This window comes from Pristiophorus japonicus, chromosome 7 (genome assembly GCF_044704955.1).
Source record: "Pristiophorus japonicus isolate sPriJap1 chromosome 7, sPriJap1.hap1, whole genome shotgun sequence".
Classification (NCBI taxonomy): Eukaryota; Metazoa; Chordata; class Chondrichthyes; family Pristiophoridae; genus Pristiophorus; species Pristiophorus japonicus.
In genome coordinates, this window is record NC_091983.1 from 139586993 (window position 1) to 139609421 (window position 22429).

At 45.5% G+C, this 22429-nt stretch overlaps 1 protein-coding gene across 2 annotated transcripts in view; it reads left to right on the plus strand.

Annotated features, from left to right (window-relative positions):
- Positions 1 to 22429, plus strand: part of ccdc25 (coiled-coil domain containing 25) — a 41314-nt gene that overhangs the window by 8796 nt on the left and 10089 nt on the right. For both annotated transcript variants that reach the window (XM_070885361.1, XM_070885362.1), the window contains exon 3: positions 21935 to 21982. In XM_070885361.1, the coding sequence (XP_070741462.1) occupies positions 21935 to 21982 (48 nt within the window). The remainder of the gene's footprint in view (positions 1 to 21934; positions 21983 to 22429) is intronic.

Below are 22429 nucleotides of genomic sequence, written 5' to 3' on the forward strand. Positions count from 1 at the left end.
CTCCCCCCCCCTCCGTCTCTCTCCCCCCCCCCTCCGTCTCTCTCCCCCCCCCCTCCGTCTCTCTCCCCCCCCCCTCCGTCTCTCTCCCCCCCCCCTCCGTCTCTCTCCCCCCCCTCCGTCTCTCTCCCCCCCCCCTCCGTCTCTCTCCCCCCCCCCCTCCGTCTCTCTCCCCCCCCCCCTCCGTCTCTCTCCCCCCCCCTCCGTCTCTCTCCCCCCCCCTCCGTCTCTCTCCCCCCCCTCCGTCTCTCTCCCCCCCCCCTCCGTCTCTCTCCCCCCCCCTCCGTCTCTCTCCCCCCCCCCTCCGTCTCTCTCCCCCCCCCTCCGTCTCTCTCCCCCCCCCCTCCGTCTCTCTCCCCCCCCCCCTCCGTCTCTCTCCCCCCCCCCTCCGTCTCTCTCCCCCCCCTCCGTCTCTCTCCCCCCCCCTCCGTCTCTCTCCCCCCCTCCGTCTCTCTCCCCCCCCTCCGTCTCTCTCCCCCCCCTCCGTCTCTCCCCCCCCCCCTCCGTCTCTCTCCCCCCCCCCTCCGTCTCTCTCCCCCCCCCTCCGTCTCTCTCCCCCCCCCTCCGTCTCTCTCCCCCCCCCCCCCCGTCTCTCTCCCCCCCCCCTCCGTCTCTCTCCCCCCCCCCTCCGTCTCTCTCCCCCCCTCCGTCTCTCTCCCCCCCCCCTCCGTCTCTCTCCCCCCCCCCCCTCCGTCTCTCTCCCCCCCCCTCGTCTCTCTCCCCCCCCCTCCGTCTCTCTCCCCCCCCCTCCGTCTCTCTCCCCCCCCCTCCGTCTCTCTCCCCCCCCCCTCCGTCTCTCTCCCCCCCCCTCCGTCTCTCTCCCCCCCCCTCCGTCTCTCTCCCCCCCCCCTCCGTCTCTCTCCCCCCCCCCTCCTCTCTCTCTCCCCCCCTCCGTCTCTCTCCCCCCCCCCCCCGTCTCTCTCCCCCCCTCCGTCTCTCTCCCCCCCCCTCCGTCTCTCTCCCCCCCCCTCCGTCTCTCTCCCCCCCCTCCGTCTCTCTCCCCCCCCCTCCGTCTCTCTCCCCCCCCTCCGTCTCTCTCCCCCCCCCTCCGTCTCTCTCCCCCCCTCCGTCTCTCTCCCCCCCCCCCCCCCCCCTCCGTCTCTCTCCCCCCCCCTCCGTCTCTCTCCCCCCCCTCCGTCTCTCTCCCCCCCCCTCCGTCTCTCTCCCCCCCCCCTCCGTCTCTCTCCCCCCCCTCCGTCTCTCTCCCCCCCCTCCGTTTCCTCTCTCTCCCCCCCCCCCTCCGTCTCTCTCCCCCCCCCCTCCGTCTCTCTCCCCCCCCCCTCCGTCTCTCTCCCCCCCCCCTCCGTCTCTCTCCCCCCCCCCCCCCCTGTCTCTCTCCCCCCCCCTCCGTCTCTCTCCCCCCCCCCCTCCGTCTCTCTCCCCCCCCCCTCCGTCTCTCCCCCCCCCCCTCCGCTCTCTCCCCCCCCCCCTCCGTCCTCTCCCCCCCCCCTCCGTCTCTCTCCCCCCCCTCCGTCTCTCTCCCCCCCCTCCGTCTCTCTCCCCCCCCCCTCCCTCTCTCTTCCCCCCCCCCCTCCGTCTCTCTCCCCCCCCCCTCCCTCCTCTTCTTCTCCCCCCCCCTCTCTCTCTCTCGCCCCCTCCCTCTCTCTTCTCCCCCCCCCCTCTCTCTCTCGCCCCCTCCCTCTCTTTTCCCCCCCCCCCCCGCCCCCTCCCTCTCTTCTCCCCCCACCCCCTCCCTCTCTTCCCCCCCCCCAGCCCCTGAACCGAACGCCACTTACCTGTAAATCTGGTGCTGGGGACGGCCCCTGCCCGAAGTCTTGGGCCGGCCCGTTCAGCCTTTGGTCCCGAAAGGCCTGCCTGAAGAACTTTCACACAGGTAGGAAGATGGTTTATTTAATCTTTTCTTTGCTTATAAATGTTTATTCTGGTTGGATTTATTTGTATAATATTTGTATAAGTATAAATAAGGATTTATTATAGAATTTAATGACTTCCCTCTCCCCCCCCCCCCCCCCCCCACCTCGTTCTGGACGCCTAATTTGTAACCTGCGCCTGATTTTTTAATGTGTAGAACAGGTTTTTTCAGTTCTACAAAAATCTTCACTTGCTCCATTCTACTTTAGTTTGGAGTACGTTTTCACTGTGGAAACTTTCAAATCAGGCGTCAGTGGCCGGACACGCCCCCTTTTGAAGAAAAAATTCTGTTCCAAAGTGGAACTGTTCTACCTGACTAGAACTGCAGAAAAAAAATGTGGAGAATTACGATTTCTAAGATAGTCCGTTCTCCACCAGTTGCTCCTAAAAATCGCGCGCAAATCATGTGGAAACTTGGGCCCATGGTCTTAGAATAAGGGGCCGCCCATTTAAAACTGAGATGAGGAGAAATTTCTTCTCGGGGTTGTAAATCTGTGGAATTCTCTGCCCCAGAGAGCTGTGGAGGCTGGGTCATTGGATATATTTAAGGCAGAGATGGACAGATTTTTGAGCGATTAAAGGAAAAAAGGGTTATGGGGAGCAGGCAGGGCAGTGGAGCTGAGTCCATGATCAGATCAGCCATGATCTTATTAAATGGCGGAGCAGGCTCGAGGGGCCAGGTGGCCTACTCCTGCTCCTATTATGTTCTTATCCCATTCGACTTTTAGATTATTTTTTGCACCTGTTCATGACATTTTAATGATCTATGTACCTGAACCCCCAAGTCTTTTGGACTTGTGCTGTTTTTAGGCTTTCACAATTTAGAAAGTACCCTATTCTATCCTTTTTAGGTCCAAAGATAATGACCTCTCATTTGTCTAAATTGAAATTCATTTTCCAGTTTTGCCCATTCACTTATTCTGTCAATAACTTTTCATAGATGTTATGCTTCCATCTATACTGTTTATAATTCCACCTATGTTTGTGTCATCATCAAATTTGGATACATGACTTTCTATGCCATCATCTAAGTTGTTAATAAATACTGTGAACAGCTGAGGCTCCAACACAGATCCCTGCAGGACTCCACTCGTCACATCCTGCCAATTTGAGTACCTACCCATTAACCCCACTGCCGCTCAGCCGATTTGCCCTCCATTCTGTGAGCTTCTACCTTAGTTAACAGTCTCTTCTCTGGTGCTTAATCAAATGCTTTCTGGAAGTCCATATAAATAACATCCATAGACATTCCCCTGCCCACTATTTTGGTCACTTCTTCTTCAAAGAATTCTATCAGGTTTGTCAGGCATGGCCTACCTTTCACAAACCTATGCTGGTTTGATCTCTGATCAACTGAACATTTTCGAGGTGTTCAATCACCCTATCCTTAATTATAGACTCCAGCAAATTCTCGACAACAGATGTTAGGCTAACTGGTCTATAATTCCATGGATTCCCCCGCTCACCATTTTTAAATAGTGGACTGACATGTGCAATTTTCCAATCTAAAGGAACGGTCCCTGAATTGAGAGAACTTTGGAAAATTATAGTTAGGACATCTGCAATGTACTCGCCTACTTCCTTTAAATCCCTGGGATGGAAACCATCTGGTCCTGGGGATTTGTCACTCTTTATACAGTATTCTCAGGATTAGCTCAGAATGGATGCAGATTAACATAGATGTGTTTGGTTGTAATGAACAAAAGTACTTGAGGCGCATTTATTTTACTGACGGGCAAAAACACCCATGCAGAACAAGCTTTGAGGCTGCTTGTCCCAGGTCAGAGCCACACCCGAAGGCAAAAAAGACCCAGAGCAAACTAGTAAGATTTAATACATTTTTAATCTTTGCAAGTTATTAAATAGTTCCTTTAAGTTTTTATGAAGTTTCTGTAAGTCATATTAAAATATATACTTAGGTAGCCTAGGCCTTGGGAACTAATGGGTTATCCCCTAGGCCACCTCTGCTATGATGAGAAAGGCGATAAGGAGGTCCATTTTGGAGATGCCAGACTAAGCAAGCACCCAAAGGGTCTCTGATCCCTGGATGCTGAAGCCAATCCTTCCCTGTCTGCTGGTCAAAGTGGGACTATGTCATTTTGACTCAATATGCCCTCCCTCACAAAGCAGTTAGTTGTATTAGCTGCCAGATGGCTGTGGGCACAGCTTGTAAGAGATGCTTAAGATCTGAGCCCACTGCCAAATACATCATCATATTACATCAAATAAGCCTGCCATCACAATCCCCCTTTAGCAACAAACTCAACTCAGTCAATTGCTGGCATCGCACAATCTTCTGGAACTATCAATTTGGGCATCACCTGTGCTCTTTCATAAGCATTTGTGTACTTTGCCTTAAATCATATCCTGTCAGTGATAAAGATATCTCTAAGTAAATCTGACAATGTTCCTACTTAAGACCACCATACCACCCCTTGGTGTATGCATTTGTGTGTCATTTCCAGCCTAGCTTACAGTTTTTGCAGTGGCAGTAGGTTTAAAGTGGCTGGTGGGCAATTTGCATCAGGATCCTTGGGGAATTGAGATGGTATTGGGAATTGAGATGGTATTGCCTCGTCCTTTGTCGTGGGCCAGTTTCCATTTAAGGCAGTCGACAATGTTAATGAACGTTGCATGTCATGGAGGACAACCTAGGTTTCAGAAAGCATTCTAAAACAGTTTGGTGGAATTTAGGTGCTGGCAATTTAATACGAGAGTCTTCCAATAAATGTACAGCTGTGAGTAAAGGAACATGTGCAGGAGAAGGGAGGGGAGGGGGGGTGGGGGGCAGCGTGGTGAGGCAGGAAGTTGCAGATGGTGTTTGATGCAGGGAAGTTAAAATGGCTGCAAATAAGAAGCATGCAATGATGCACGATATGATTACCTCCTGTTACCGAGGCTGCCGTGGAAGATCAGTCAACACTTGGACTGAGTAGCATGTAGGGTTTACCAGAGTTACCACTTATTGCCAAAACCACTACCTTCCACACATCTGGATGATGCCCTTCTTAGGCCTACTTCCCCAGGAGTTAAAATGTTGGGTCTTCCTTTGCCAATTATCGACAGTACCACCTCAACTGAAGAATCTTAAAATCTGCAGGCTTGGTGGCCTGAAGACTCACCAGCCTTCGACATTACAGGAAGTCACATTGTTACAGACATGGACCCTTTTAGCTGCTGCAGCCATACTTGATTTGCCTCTTATGAAAGTGGACCGCCAATAGAGGGTGCTAATAGTACTGGGAATCTGACATGAGTATGCAAGTAAGGGGCACTGAGGAAAATTAGGCTGGTTTGTAAACAGACTTGTACTGATGGGCAGCAGAACTGCCGTTTCTGGTGCTGCTTCAGCAATAAATCAACCAGTGAGATATAAAATTACATTTCTAGTTTCATGCGAGACTCTCGCTGTGTTGAATTTGTATTCGGCTTCAGTTTTTAGGACTCGCTAGAACAAAGCCAAAGTCCTCTTCCAGGGACGGAGTGTGAAGTCTCGTTACCTGGCGGTCAAATAGTTCTGGCAACATGCAGGTTATTTTAAAAAAAGGTGAGGGAAAAAATGCTGTGCAGCTAGCACCCCTAAACTGTTCTAGCTTCAGTTCTGTGGTGTGAAAGATTCTGAACTCCTCAACTAAAGGTCAGACTTACTGCTAGTTATTTATACGCTTGGTGTCTCTCTGGTTGTGATGGAGACAAAGAGCTGGTATGCATGGGTCTATGAGGCCTAGGTCCAAAGTTGGATTCACACAGTAGAATTCCCTGGTAGCATTTTAAACAACCAAGCATCAGTAAGGATGTTTCTCATAAGCACATAATAAATCGGCTTTTGAGTCACATGAAATTCTAAATGGGAATAAAATGACTAATTGTGCTGCTTATTTCTTTTTGGGGGGGGTGGGGAAATGTATCAAATCTCAGTTACTTTCGAATAATATTTTATGTACTTTCAATATATAATTTTGTATGACCATACATGAACCAATGCAAATGTATTTTTTCAAATTTACATAAATACTAAGACCTGCCTATTTCAGCATACACTTTTTACCTGTAGCCTTGTGACACAATTCAACTCTATATATTTATCAGATTGGATTCCATGCTTTAAAAAAAAAGGGTAGGAAATCTATAGTAATTTTATTTGTGAAACATAAAGCAGATTTTAAAGCTCCGTTGTAGAACTGCCTAAATCTGGTGGTTGTAGACTGGTTAATGCATTGTGTGGTGTCAAGTACTCCTCCTGCTGTCCACTCTCTCCTGCGACAGTTGGAACTGGTGCTCTCCACTCTCTCTCTCCCCTGCGACAGTTGGAACTGGTGCTCTCCACTCTCTCTCCTGCGACAGTTGGAACTGGTGCTCTTCACTCTCCCGTCCTTATATATATCAGTAATTAACTTTTAGCATTGTTGTTGCCAATATAAGTGTATCTAAGGGTTAAGTCATGGCAGGAGAGCTCGGACACGTGTTATGTTCCTCCTGTACTATGTGGGAAGTCAGGAACACTTCCGGTGTCCCTGACGACTATGTGTGCGGGAAGTGTGTCCGCCTCCAGCTCCTGACGAACCGCGTTGCGGAGCTGGAGCTGCGGGTGGATTCACTCTGGAGCACGCAGGGGAGAGAGAGAGAGTGGAGAGCACGGTTAGTGTGTTGGTCTAACCACAGGTAAAGGGTCCACAGCCAGATAGGGAATGGAAGACCAACAGGAAGAGCAGTGCAGGGAAGGTCGTGCAGGGGTCCCCTGCGGTCATCCCCCTGCAAAACAGATACACCGCTTTGGGTACTGTTGAGGGGGATGACTCATCAGGAGAGAGCAGCAGCAGCCAAGTTCATGGCACTGTGCTGCACAGGAGGGCAGGAAAAAGAGTAGGAGAGCGATAGTGATAGGGAATTCAATTGTAAGGGAAATAGATTGGCGTTTCTGCGGCCGCAACCGAGATTCCAAGGTGGTATGTTGCCTCCCTGGTGCAAGGGTCAAGGATGTCTCTGAGCGGGTCCAGGACATTCTAAAAAGGAAGGGTGAACAACCAGTTGTCGTGATGCATATAGGTACCAACAATATAGGTAAAAAAACAGGATGAGGTCTTGCAAGATGAATTTAGGGAGCTAGGAGTTAAATTTAAAAAGTAGGACCTCAAAAGTAGTAATCTCAGGATTGCTACCAGTGCCACGTGCTAGTCAGAGTAGGAATCGCAGCATAGCTCAGATGAATACGTGACTTGAGAAATGGTGCAGAAGGGAGGGATTCAAATTCCTGGGACATTAGAACCGGTTCTGGGGGAGGTAGGACCAGTACAAACCGGTCTGCACCTGGGCAGGATCGGAACCAATGTCCTCGGGGGAGCGTTTGCTCGTGCTGTTGAGTAGTTAAACTTATATGGCAGGGGGATGGGAACCTATGCAGGGAGACAGAGGGAAATAGAAGGGGAGCAGAAGCAAAAGATAGAAAGGAGAATAGTAAAAGTGGAAGGCAGAGAAGCCCAAGGCAAAAAGCAAAAACGGTCACATTACAGCAAGATTCAAAAGGGGCAAAGTGTGTTAAAAAGACAAGCCTGAAGGCTCTGTGCCTCAATGCAAGGAGTATTCGGAATAAGGTGGATGAATTAACTGCGTAGGTAGCAGTTAACGGATACGATGTGATTGGCATCACGGAGACATGGCTCCAGGGTGACCAAGGCTGGGAACTCAACATCCAAGGGTATTCAGCATTTAGGAACGATAGACAGAAAGGAAAAGGAGCGGGGTGGCGTTGCTGGTTAAAGAGGAAACCAATGCAATTGTAAGGAAGGACATTTGCTTGGATAATGTGGAATCGGTATGGGTGGAGCGGCGGAATTCCAAAGGGCAGAAAATGCTAGTGGGAGTTGTGCATAGACCACCAAATAGTAGTGAGGTTGGGGACAGCATCAAACAAGAAATAAGGGATTGTGCAATAAAGGTACAGCAGTAATCATGGGCGACTTTAATTTACATAAAGATTGGGCTAACTTAACTTGTAGCAATGCAGTGGAGGAGGATTTCCTGGAGTGTATTAGGGATGGTTTTCGAGACCAATATGTCGAGGAACCAACCAGGGAGCTGGCCATCCTACACTGGGTGATGTGTAATGAGAAGGGACTAATTAGCAATCTTGTTGTGCGAGGCCCTTTGGGGAAAAGTGACCATAATATGGTAGAATTCCTTATTAAGATGGAGAGTGACAAAGTTAATTCGGAAACTAGGGTCCTGAACTTGAGGAAAGGTAACTTTGACGGTATGAGGTGTGAATTGGCTAGAATAGACTGGCAGAGGATACTTAAAGGATTGACGGTGGATAAGCAATGGCAAACATTTAAAGATCACATGGATGAACTTCAGCAATTGTACATCCTGTCTGGAGTAAAAATAAAACTGGGAAGGTGGCTCAACCATGGCTAACAAGGGAAATTAAGGATAGTGTTAAAACCAAGGAAGAGGCATACAGATTGGCTAGAAAAAGCAACAAACCTGAGGACAGGGAGAAATTTAGAATTCAACAGAGGAGGACTAAGGGTTTAATTAAGAAGGGGAAAATAGAGTACGCGAGGAAGCTTGCAGGGAACATAAAAACTGACTGCAAAAGTTTCTATAAATATGTGAAGAGAAAAAGATTAGTAAAGACAAACATAGGTCCCTTGCAGTCGGATTCAAGTGAATTTATAATGGGGAACAAAGAAATGGCAGACCAATTGAACCAATACTTCGGTTCTGTCTTCACAAAAGAAGATACAAATAACCTTCCAAATGTACTAGGACAGTGGGTCTAGTGAGAATGAGGAACTGAAATAGATCCTTATTAGGCGGGAAATTGTGTTAGGAAAATTGAAGGGATTAAAGGCCGATAAATCCCCGGGTCCTGATAGTCTGCATCCCAGAGTACTTAAGGAAGTGGCCCTAGAAATAGTGGATGCATTGGTGATCATTTTCCAACAATCTATCGACTCTGGACCAGTTCCTATGGACTGGAGGCTAGCTAATGTAACGCCACTTTTTAAAAAAGGAGGGAGAGAGAAAGCGGGTAATTATAGACTGGTTAGCCTGACATCAGTAGTGGGGAAAATGTTGGAATCAATCATTTAAGAATGATATAACAGCCCATTTGGAAAGCAATGACAGGATCGGACTGAGTCAGCATGGATTTATGAAAGGGAAATCATGCTTGATGAATCTACTGAAATTTTTTGAGGATGTAACTAGTAGAGTGGACAAGGGAGAACCAGTGGATGTGGTGTATTTGGACTTTCAGAAGGCTTTTGACAAGGTCCCGCACAAGAGGTTGGTGTACAAAATAAAAGCGCATGGTATTAGGGGTAATGTACTGACGTGGATAGAGAACTGGTTGGCAGACAGGAAGCAGAGAGTCGGGATAAACGGGTCCTTTTCAGAATGGCAGGCAGTTACTAGTGGGGTGCCGCAGGGCTCAGTGCTGGGACCCCAGTTCTTTACAATATACATTAACGATTTGGATGAAGGAATAGTGTAATATCTCCAATTTGCGCATGACACTAAACTGGGTGGCGGTGAGAGCTGTGAGGAGGATGCGAAGAGGCTGCAGGGTGACTTGGACAGATTAGGCTTAGTGAGCAAGTACATGGCAGAGGTTATCCATTTTGGGGGCAAAAACACGAAGGCAGAATATTATCTGAATGGCGGCAGACTAGAAAAAGGGGAGGTGCAACGAGACCTGGGTGTCATGGTTCATCAGTCACTGAAAGTGGGCATGCAGGTACAGCAGGCGGTAAAAAAGGCAAATGGTATATTGGCCTTCATAGCTAGGGGATTTGAATATAAGAGCAGGGAGGTCTTACTGCAGTTGTACAGGGTCTTAGTGAGGCCTCACCTGGAATATTGTGTTCAGTTTTGGTCTCCTAGTCTGAGGAAGGACGTTCTTGCTATTGACGGAGTGCAGCGAAGGTTCACCAGACTGATTCCTGGGATGGCTGGGCTGTGATATGAGAGACTGGATCAACTGGGCCTTTATTCACTGGCGTTTAGAAGGATGAGGGGATCTCATAGAAACATATAAGATTCTGACGGGACTGGACAGGTTAGATGCAGGAATAATGTTCTCTATGTTGGGGAAGTCCAGAACCAGGGGACATAGTCTTAGGATAAGGGGTAGGCCGTTTAGGATTGAGATGAGGAGAAATTTCTTCACTCAGAGTTGTTGACCTGTGGAATTTCCTGCCACAGAGAGTTGTTGATGCCAGTTCATTGGATATATTCAAGAGGGAGTTGGATATGGCCCTTACGGTTAAGGGGATCAAGGGGTATGGAGAGAAAGCAGGAAAGGGATACTGAAGGAAAATCGGTGCAGGCTCGAATGGCCTACTCCTGCACCTATTTTCTATGTTTCTATGTACCTGCAAAACGGATATATACTTTTTTAAAAAAAATCATATTGTTGGACAATGAGGATTTATCAGTTGACTATGGTAGGGTTTAGCAAAATATCTTCTTAATTAGCATAAGTTGTAGAAAGTAATTCCTTGCATCCATTCAACTGTAGTTGGATCTATATTTTGTGAAAGGAAGGTATAGTGCTTTTGTTACAGCTTTGTTTTAATGGAAACGTTAATCATTAGGCACAGGTTGCCAATATTGTAATTTTGGCCAGATATCTATACAAAAAATAGGTAATGTTTTATCAATTCATCTATTTATATCTTTCTGTGCATATCAATTTTTCCTTATTAGTCTGTCCATTCATTTATATCCTGTTGATTGCTTTAATTATTCCTATATCGCTGTAGTCCTTTCTTGAGATAAATATATCGAAATAATCTCACCTTTTCAGTTAATTGAAGCTGTTTGGAACCTTCACACTGTCATGCACAAATCAGCATGCCACTGCATCACCCTGACCCCATTAGTCTGTTTCAAATACATTTTACAAACCCAAGTGATATAGAAATAATTAGGCTGTTGCCTATAGTGTGTATAAATAAACTGATTCTCCTTTTTTGCTGACTGAAAATTTAGAATGGTTTGGAATCTGAGGGCAGTTGATTTTTTATTTTAAATTCAGTTCTTTTTATTGGACCGCAATTTGCAGTTGTAGCGGAAATGTGAGCATTCGCTGTCATTTCTCTTGAAATTGACAGCAAAGTGTGGCATGCGCAGTTAAACACGGAAATCCAGAAGTTGCTGTTAATGATTCCCTCCTCCTCCACAGGGTGTGCTGTTGAAGTCCTCGCAGATGGAAATATTGCAAATCACTTGAATTAACTTGAACTTCCACTTTCTTTGCAATAATTCCGCTGTAAAAACACCCAAAAAGGTTACGCCTTGTTGAATGAGGTGTAACTGGGTTTTTCAAAGTGCAGTAATTATAATTACTGCTGAACAATCTCTGGCCTTGAAAAACTAATTTTATATTTGTGGAATAATTTTTTCCCATTATGCACATTCCCATAGGTTTAGATTGTTTATAATATTTTATCTTCTATTTTAATCCCTTGTGTATATCCAAATCTTTATTTCACTCTGTAAAATGATTAAAAAGTGAGGGATAATCAGTGCTTTTTACTTCCTGGTTTGCTGTCTAAGAATTCTTTAATGTGAATCGCTGCTTGGCCTACCTGATGACATCAATATTGCTTAATGCTGGAGATCTCCTGTACATGGTGACAGAATGAAATTAACGTTGGGAAAGCTGAAATCCATGCCACAGAGATTACATAGAAACATAGAAAATAGGTGCAGGAGCAGGCCATTCGGCCCTTCGAGCCTTGCTAGTTCTTTGTGGGCAGCTTTCATCGAGGGCTGAGGCGAGCGCTGTCACTTCGCCACTGTCTGTAAAATCCAGGCCAGTAAGTTCTAATCCAAAAAAATATTAATTTTGCTGTAAAGATTATGAACTTGATACCCCAGTTCCAATGTTATGGATATTGTTTCCAAAATAAATAGTATATGAGTTGCTTTGTGCACACAATCTAAGTTAGTTTATCTGCGTAGAACATTTTGTGTTTGTTTTGGAAACAAACAATTCTGAAACTAGTAGTTCACACAAACCGAAAGCTAGGCAGTCTCATTGTATTTTTTGGTTGGATTACTTTGAGGTTTTATTTGTCTCATAATAAACAGCTGACTATACTACATTTATTAGTTGCATAACAACTAGGTGGTGGATTTGCGTACTTGCATACCATCAAATTGCTTATACAAGCAAGCGGTATCCACCTTTCTCTGTTCCATATCATAGCTCCTTAAGAACATAAGTAGGAGCAGGAGTAGGCCATACGGCCACTCGAGCCTGCTCCATCATTCAATAAGGTCATGGCTGATCTTTGACCTCAAATCCACTTTACTGCCTGATCCTCATATCCTTTGATTCCTCGAGTCCAAAAATCTATCTCTCAGCCTTGAATATACTCAACCACTCAGCATCTACAGCCCTTTAGGGCAGAATATTCCAAAGGTTCACAACCCCAAGAAATTCCTCTTGATCTCAGTCTTTAATGGCCGACCGCTTATCCTGTGACTATGCCCCCGAGTTCTAGACTCTCCAGGCAGGGGAAACAATCTCTCGGCATCTATCCTGTCAATCCCCCTCAGAATCTTGTATGTTTTAATGAGATCATCTCTCATTCTTCCATAGACACGACTGCTGCCAACGAACCGGAAGGGGTTGCACGTGTGCAGTTCATGTTTTTTTTTGTTTGTTGTGGCTGGACTTCCCAAAATGAGGAATACAGAAGCAGATTTTTTAAAATCTTGTAATTTAATTTATTAATTGTGCGAATTGTAGAATTTATTCAGTTATGAACCACTTGTTTGTGCACTAAACTGTGATTGGTCAGAATTGCCAGTTTTCAGGTGGGAGCTAGTTTGGCTCCAGCACCGTCTAGTTTTCCTACAGACTTTGTTAATTTGCAAATTACTGTTCTGAGACTAGAAACATTGAGATTCCTGTAACAGTCAAGGAATGTTAGATTGGGAATCTCTAACATTAATGAAACTTTGAGTGATGTGCTTTAGCGCCTCTCAGATCCTCCGCCTGTTGTGGTGAACATTATTTTTAAAATTTGGAACCCGACAGTTTCTGCGCAGCTTCCGATCATTTCCGGTTCTTTGGCAACAGTCACTCCGTTCTTATAAACTCTAGAGAGTGTAGGCCCAATCTATCAGTCTCTCCTCATAGGACAACCCTCTCATCCCAGGAATCAATCTAGCAAACCTTCATTTCACTGCCTCTTAGGCAAGTATGTTCTTCCTTAGATGAGACCAAAACTGCACAGTACTCCAGGTGAGGTCTCATCAAAGCCCTGTACAATTGTAGCAAGACTTCCTTACTCTTGTTCTCCAATCCTTGCAATAAAGGCCAACATGCCATTTGCCTTCATAATTGCTTGCTGTACCTGTATGCTAACTCTGTTTCTTATACTAGGACACCTAAGTCTCCCTGAACACCAACATTTAATAGCTTCTCACCACTTAAAAAAATATTCCCTCTTCCTATACTTTCTACCAAAGTGAATAACCTCACATTTCTCCACATAATGGGCCCAAGTTTGCCCAGGAGTTGCTCCGTTGGAGTATCTTAAAAATCGCAATTCTGCCCATTTAATTTGCTCCAGTGTAAGTGAGTTAGTTAGGTTTTTTTTCCAAAAGAAGGCATTACCAGCCATTTACACCTGTTTTGGCCATTTAAGCAAGTTTAGACAGCTAAAAGTTACTCCAGCTAACTTAGGCCAGCGTATGTGGCCACTTGTGGCTGCACAGAAAAACCTTGCGGTGAGTTTTGAAATCAGCGCAGGTAGCCAGAGCCAAAGAAATTGAATGTAATATCTCCAAGTTTGCAGATGACACTAAGCTGGGTGGCAGTGCGAGCTGCGAGGAGAATGCTAGGAGGCTGCAGGGGGACTTGGGCAGGTTAGGTGAATGGGCAAATGCATGGCAGATGCAGCATAATGTGGATAAGTGTGAGGTTATTCACTTTGGTGGCAAAAATGGGAAGACAGATTATTATCTGAATGGTGACAGATTAGTAAAAGGGAAGGTACAACGAGACCTGGGTGTCATGGTTCATCAGTCATTGAAGGTAGGCATGCAGGTACAGCAGGCAGTAAAGAAAGCAAATGGCATGCTGGCCTTCATAGCAAGGGGATTTGTGTATAGGAGCACGAAGGTCTTACTGCAGTTGTACAGGGCCTTGGTGAGACCACACCTTGAGTATTGTGTTCACTTTGGTCTCCAACTCTGAGGAAGGACATTCTTGCTATTGAGGTAGTGCAGCAAAGGTTCATCAGACTGATTCCCAGGATGGCAGGACTGACATATGAAGAAAGACTGGATTGACTAGGCTTATATTCACTGGAATTTAGAAGAATGAGAGGGGGGATCTCATAGAAACATATAAAATTATGACTGGATTGAACAGGTAAGATGCAGGAGGAATGTTCCCGATGTTGGGGAAGTCTAGAACCAGGGGTCACAGTCTAAAGATAAGGGTAAACCATTTAGGACTGAGATGAGGAGAAACGTCTTCATTCAGAATTGTGAACCTGTGGAATTCTTTACCACAGAAAGTTGTTGATGCCAGTTTGTTAGTTTCAAAAGGGAGTTAGATGTGGCCCTTACGGCTAAAAGGATCAAGGGGTATGTAGGGAAAGCAGGAATGGGGTACTGAAGTTGCATGATCAGCCATGATCATATTGAATGGTGGTGCAGGCTCGAAGGGCCGAATGGCCTACTCCTGCACCTACTTTCTATGTTTCTTTGGGGAGGGAAGGAAAGTGAGAGGACCTTGCAAAGCACTAAACAGCTTCACAACAACATTAAAGAAGCATAAGTACAATTAAAGCACCAAGCACTAAACAAAGCAAAAAATAAGCATTCAATAACAAATAAAAATACAAGGAAGCTGAGAGGACCTGCACCTAGCACCAAGACTTACAAAGCACTAAACAACTAAATTAAAAATGGATTGGTAAACTAGCAAATACATTATAGCAAGTTCTGTAAATAAGAGTTTCAGCCAAACTATTTAACAGAATTCCTTTTGAAAGCAGATGAAGAGTAAACTTGAATGTAAATCAAACAAGAATTTAGGACCACATAAATCAAATAAATAAATAAATAAACAAATTTAAAAAATAGAAGTCCTACCTTCAGCAAAGCTTTACTGCAGGAAAACACTAGCAGCTGGGTACTGTTGCACAGAGTCTATAGCAAGCTCGGTACGCTCTGGCCGCTGATGAGGGAGCCCATTCGGCCAGGGCTAGGGGCGGCGTTTTGGGCCTCCCATACAGCCTGCAGAGCACACGCAGAGATTCTGGGGGTGAGGAGCAACTGCACATGCACGCACACTCTAGCGCGCATGTGCAATGGTCCTGGCATTGTTTTCAGCGCCCCCCCACTGCTTGTGCTGCACCACGCCAAGGCCTACGATGTTCCAGGGAGCAGGGAGAATACTGAGGAAAATTTTCGATGCTGTTTTCCGTGTTCTGGTAGGTGTGCAGTTTTAACTTGGGCCCTATACTCCATCTTCCACCTTCTTGCCCACTCCCATAACCTGCTTATATCCCTTTCAAGACTCTGTGTCCACCTCACAGCTTACTTTGTATTGTCAGCAAACTTGGATACATTGCACTTGGTCCTTTCATCTATGTCATTAATATAGATTGTAAATAGCTTAAATTCCTTAGTACAGACACTTGCGTTACAGCAAAGCCAAATGATTCACCGAAGTCCACATACTGCCTACTAGTCCACAGCAAGTTTTCAATAGCCATTGGACAGTGTTCAGAAATTACGAATCTTCATTATGCCCAGCCCAACTATAGTAACCTGCCGCTATCCCAGTTGAGAAATCAGATAATCCAGTTCAGACTGAATATCATACCTGGACCTTTTCTGGGATGCAAGGTGGATTTGCATGCTGGATAGCACAGCACAATTATTAAAAAAATCTTTTATAAAAAAAAAAGCATGTTTTATTTAGTACATTTATGCCTTTTGCCCTGCATTTTCCTTGGTGCTGGCTAGAGTCAGGAATCTCACTGCATGTACAAATAAACCTGGGCAAATCATTCTGGAGGTCAAAATATTATACATATAACAAACCGTGGCTCAGTGGTAGCTCTCTCACCTCTGTGTCACAAGGTTCTGGGTACAAGTCTCATTCCAGAGACTTGAACACACAATCTAGGTTGACACTCCAGTGCAGTCTTTCAGATGAGGTGCCAAACCGTGTCTGACCCTTTATGTGGATGTAAAAGATCCCATGGCAATATTTCATAGAAGAGCAGGGAAGTTCTCTCCTGTGCAATATTTATCCCTCAATCAGCATCGCTAAAACAGATTATCTAATCTTTATTACATTGCTGTTTGTGGGACCCTTCTGTGCGCAAGTTAATTGCCGCGTCTCCTACATTACAACAGTGACTGCACTTCAAAAGTACTTAATTTGCTGTAAAATGCTTTGGGATGTCCTGAGGTCATGAAAGGCGCTTTATAAATGCAAGTCTTTCTTTATATCTATGTATCGTGACTGAATTCAGTTGGGCCTATGTGCTCCCTCGGGCTTTCTGTATTACTAATACTGTGGAGTGGTTACCGCCAGATGTTGAACAGAAACATAGAAAATAGGTGCAGGAGTAAGCCAATTTAGCCCTTCGAGCCTGCACCACCATTCGATAAGATCATGGCTGATCATTCCCTCAGTACCCCTTTCCAGCTTTCTCTCCATACCCCTTGATCCCCTTAGCTGTAAGGGCCATATCTAACTCCCTCTTGAATATATCCAATGAACTGGCATCAACAACTCTCTGCGGTCGGGAATTCCACAGGTTAACAACTCGGGTGAGTGAAGAAGTTTCTCCTCATCTCAGTCCTAAACGGCCTACCCCTTATCCTAAGACTATGTCCTCTGGTTCTGGACTTCCCACCATCGGGAACAATCTACCCGCATCTAACCTGTCCCGTCCAGTCAGAATCTTGTATGTTTCTATGAGATTCCCTCTCATTCTTCTTAACTCCAATGTATAAAGGCCCAGTTGATCCAGTCTCTCATATGTCAGTCCAGCCATCCCAGGAATCAGTCTGGTGAACCTTCGCTGCACTTCCTCAATAGCAAAAATGTCCTTCCTCAGATTAGGAGACCAAAACTGAACACAGTATTCCAGGTGAGGCCTCACCAAGGCCCTGTACAACTGCAGTAACATAAGAACATAAGAATTTGGAACAGGAGTAGGCCATCTAGCCTGCTCCGCCATTCAACAAGATCATGGCTGATCTGGCCGTGGACTCCGCTCCACTTACCCGTCCGCTCCCCGTAACCCTTAATTCCCTTATTGGTTAAAAATCTATCTATCTGTGATTTGAATACATTCAATGAGCTAGCCTCAACTGCTTCCTTGGGCAGAGAATTCCACAGATTCACAACCCTCTGGGAGAAGAAATTCCTTCTCAACTCAGTTTTAAATTGGCTCCCCCGTATTTTGAGGCTGTGCCCCCTCGTTCTAGTCTCCCCGACCAGTGGAAACAACCTCTCTGCCTCTATCTTGTCTATCGCTTTCATTATTTTAAATGTTTCTATAAGATCACCCCTCATCCTTCTGAACTCCAACGAGTAAAGACCCAGTCTACTCAATCTATCATCATAAGGTAACCCCCTTGTCTCCGGAATCAGCCTAGTGAATCGTCTCTGTACCCCCTCCAAAGCTAGTATATCCTTCCTTAAGTAAGGTGACCAAAACTGCACACAGTTCTCCAGCTGCGGCCTCACCAATACCCTATACAGTTGCAGCAGGACCTCCCTACTTTTGTACTCCATCCCTCTCGCAATGAAGGCCAACATTTCATTCGCCTTCCTGATTATCTGCTGCACCTGCAAACTAACTTTTTGAAATTCATGCACAAGGACCCCCAGGTCCCTCTGCACCGCAGCATGTTGTAATTTCTCCCCATTCAAATAATATTCCCTTTTACTGTTTTTTTTTTTCCCAAGGTGGATGACCTCACACTTTCCGACATTGTATTCCATCTGCCAAACCTTAGCCCATTCGCTTAACCTATCTAAATCTCTTTGCAGCCTCTGTGTCCTCTACACAACCCACTTTCTCACTAACCTTTGTGTCATCTGCAAATTTTGTTACACTACATTCTGTCCCCTCTTCCAGGTCATCTATGTATATTGTAAACAGTTGTGATCCCAGCACCGATCCCTGTGGCACACCATTAACCACCGATTTCCAACCTGAAAAGGACCCGTTTATCCCGACTCTCTGCTTTCTGTTAGCCAGCCAATTCTCGATCCATGCTAGTACATTTCCTCTGACTCCGCGTACCTTTATCTTCTGCAGTAACCTTTTGTGTGGCACCTTATCGAATGCCTTTTGGAAATCTAAATACACCACATCCATCTGTGCACCTCTATCCACCATGCTCATTATATCCCCCCTGCTCCTATACTCAAATCCCCTAGCTATGAAGGCCAACATACCAGTTGCCTTCTTTACCGCCTGCTGTACCTGTATGCCAACTTTCAATGACTGATGAACCATGACACCCAGGTCTCGTTGCACCTCCCATTTTCCTAATCTGCCACCATTCAGATATTCTGTCTTTGCGTTTTTGCCCCCAAAGTGGATAACCTCACATTTATCCACATTATACCTCATCTGCCATGCATTTGCCCACTCGCCTAACCTGTCTAAGTCACCCTGCAGCCTCTTAGCATCCCCCTCACAGCTCACACCGCCACCCAGTTTAGTGTCATCTGCAAACTTGGAGATATTGCATTCAATTCTTTCATCCAAATCATTGATGTATATTGTAAAAAGCTAGGGTCCCAGCACTGAGCCCTGCGGCACTCCACTGGTCACTGCCTGCCATTCTGAAAAGGACCTGTTTATCCTGACTCTCTGCTTCCTGTCTGCCAACCAGTTCTCTATCCACGACAGTATATTACCCCCAATACCATGTGCTTTGATGTTGCACACCAATCTCTTGTGTGGGACCTTGTCAAAAGCCTTTTGAAAGTCCAAATACACCACATCCACTGGTTCTCCCTTGTCCACTCTACTAGTTACATCCTCAAAAAATTCTAGAAGATTTGTCAAGCATGATTTCCCCTTCATAAATCCATGCTGACTTGGACCGATCCTGTCACTGCTTTCCAAATGCGCTGCTATTTCATCCTTAATAATTGATTCCAACATTTTCCCCACCACTGATGTCAGGCTAACCGGTCTATAATTACCCGCTTTCTCTCTCCCTCCCTTTTAAAAAGTGGTGTTACATTAGCTACCCTCCAGTCCATAGAAACAGATCCCGAGTGGATAGACTGTTGGAAAATTATCATCAATGCATCCACTATTTCTAGGGCCACCAATGCATCCACCATTTCTAGGGCCACTTCCTTAAGTACTCTGGGATGCAGACTATCAGGTCCCAGGGATTTTTCGGCCTTCAATCCCATCAATTTCCCTAACACAATTTCCCACCTAATAAGGATTTCCTTCAGTTCCTCCTTCTCTCTAGACCCTTGGTTCCCTAGTATTTCCGGAAGGTTATTTGTATCTACCTTCGTGAAGATAGAACCAAAGTATTTGTTCAATTGGTCTGCCATTTCTTGTTCCCCATTATAAATTCACCTGAATCCGACTGCAAGGGACCTACGTTTGTCTTCACTAATCTTTTTCTCTTCACTAATCTTTTTCTCTTCACATATCTGTAGCAGCTTTTGCAGTCAGTTTTTATGTTCCCAGTAAGCTTCTTCTCATTCTCTATTTTCCCCTCTTAATTAAACCTGTTGTCCTCCTCTGCTGAATTCTAAATTTCTCCCAGTCCTCAGGTTTGCTGCTTTTTCTGGCCAATTTATATGCCTCTTCCTTGGATTTAACACTATCCTTAGTTTCCCTTGTTAGTCACGGTTGAGCCACCTTGTTTTATTTTTACTCCAGACAGGGATGTACAATTGCTGGAGTTCATCCATGTGATCCTTAAATGTTTGCCATTGCCTATCCACCGTCAACCCTTTAAATATCATTTGCCAGTCTAGCCAATTCATGTCTCATACCATCGAAGTTACCTTTCCTTAAGTTCAGGACCCTAGTTTCTGAATTAACTGTGTCACTCTCCATCCTAATAAAGAATTCTACCATATTATAGTCACTCTTCCCCAAGGGGTCTCGCACAACAAGATTGCTAATTAGTCCTTTCTTGTTATATATCACCCAGTCTAGGATGACCAACTCCCTGGTTGGTTCCTCGACATATTGGTCCAGAAAACCATCTCTAATACACTCCAGGAAATCGTCCTCCACCACATTGCTACCAGTTTGGTTAGCCCAATCAATATGTAGATTAAAATCACCCATGATAACTGCTGTACCTTTATTGCATGCATCCCTAAATTCGTGTTTGATGCTGTCCCCAACCTTACTACTACTGTTTGGTGGTCTGTACACAACTCCCACTAGCGTTTTCTGCCCCTTGGTATTCCGCAGCTTCACCCATACCGATTCCACATCATCCAAGCTAATGTCCTTTCTTACTATTGCATTAATTCCCTCCTTAACCAGCAATGCCACCCTGCCTCCTTTTCCTTTCTGTTTATCCTTCCTGTTGAGTTCCCAGCCTTGGTCACCCTGGAGTCATGTCTCCATGATGCCAATTACATCATACCCGTTAACTGCTATCTGCGCAGTTAATTCGTCCACCTTATTCCGAATACGCCTCACATTGAGGCACAGAGCTTTCAGGCTTGTTTTTCTCACACACTTTGCCCCTTTAGAATTTTGCTGCAATGTGGCCCTCTTTGCTTTTTGCCTTAGGTTTCTCTGCCCTCCGCTTTTACTTTTCTTTCTATCTTTTGCTTCTGCCCCCATTCTACTTCCCTCTGTCTCCCTGCATAGGTTCCCATCCCCCTGCCATATTAGTTTAACTCCTCCCCAACAGCACTAGCAAACACTCCCCCTAGGACATTGGTTCCGGTCCTGCCTAGGTGCAGACCCGTCCGGTTTGTACTGGTCCCACCTCCTCCAGAACCTGTTCCAATGTCCCAGGAATTTGAATCCCTCCCTGCTGCACCACTCCTCAAGCCACGTATTCATCTGAGCTATCCTGCGATTCCTACTCTGACTAGCATGTGGCACTGGTAGCAATCCTGAGATTATTACTTTTGAGGTCCTACTTTTTAATTTAGCTCCTAGCTCCCTAAAATCGTCTCGTAGGACCTCGTCCCTTTTTTTTTTAAACCTATATCATTGCTACCTATATGCACCACGACAACTGGCTGTTCACCCTCCCTTTTCAGAATGACCTGCACTCGCTCCGAGACATCCTTGGACTCTTGCACCAGGGAGGCAACATACCATCCTGGAGTCTCGGTTGCGGCCGCAGAAATGTCTATCTGTTCCCCTTACAATTGAATCCCTTATCACTATAGCTCTCCCACTCTCTTTCCTGCCCTCCTGTGCAGCAGAGCCACCCACGGTGCCATGAACTTGACTGCTGCTGCCCTCCCCTGATGAGTCATCCCCCTCAACAGTACCTAAAGCAGTGTATCTGTTTTGCAGGGGGTGACCGCAGGGGACCCCTGCACTACCTTCCTTGCACTGCTCTTCCTGTTGGTCATCCATTCCCTATCTGGCTGTGTACCCTTTTCCTGCGGTGACCAACTCACTAAACGTGCTATTCACGTCATTCTCAGCATCGTGCATGCTCCAGAGGCTAAGCACGTTCAGATAGAATGAAAAGAATTAAAGGCCGTTTAAGTTTTGTCAGTCTGTCCAAAAATGTCTGCCTTTTTTACACATTGCTAGTACTGCTCTATAAATCATGAAATGAGTCCCCATCCACCACCACCTAACCCCATCAGTCAAGTGTGCGGGAGAAAATGAAAACTGAATTGGATGAAATATAAATGAGTGTAATTAAAGAGATAAGAGAACATTATAACTTTGAACTCGTAAAGTTATACGGTTAAATCTTTTGGAATTAATAAATATTTACCTAGTTGCCTTTTTGCAGATTGTATGCTTTTCTATTCTTTTTTTTTGTAATGTCATTATTAAATTAAAACTTTTCTATTTTATTGCAGTGGTTTCTTCACCATATACGATATATATGGGAAAGGATAAATATGAAAGTAAGTGTCTACTTTTTGCTCCCCTCTTATGGGTATTGGCTTAATCACTTTCACCATCTGAGAGGGAGAGAATTCGATCACTTGTGTGTAATTTTAACATAAACTAGATTTGGTACAAGATAGCAGAGCAAGGGAATACCAGTCAGAATGTAAGAAAATATTTAATCACTGAGAAGTTGATTATTTTTTGGGATAGCTTGCCAAGGGAGGTAAGTGGGAACAAATAACTTAATTATCCATGTCAAATTGGACAAGTATCTTGGAGAAACACATCAGTTCTAACTTTTTTTAGCTGTGCTACATGATCTACAGTCTTTCCTGACTTTGAGATTTGCTGTGTTTGTATCTGCCCCCAACTAACCTGTCCAGCCTATGTCTGCCTGCATTTTTCCTCAGTTTGTCATGCCTTCCTTTGGTATCATCAGCAAACTATTCTTTTTATTCCTG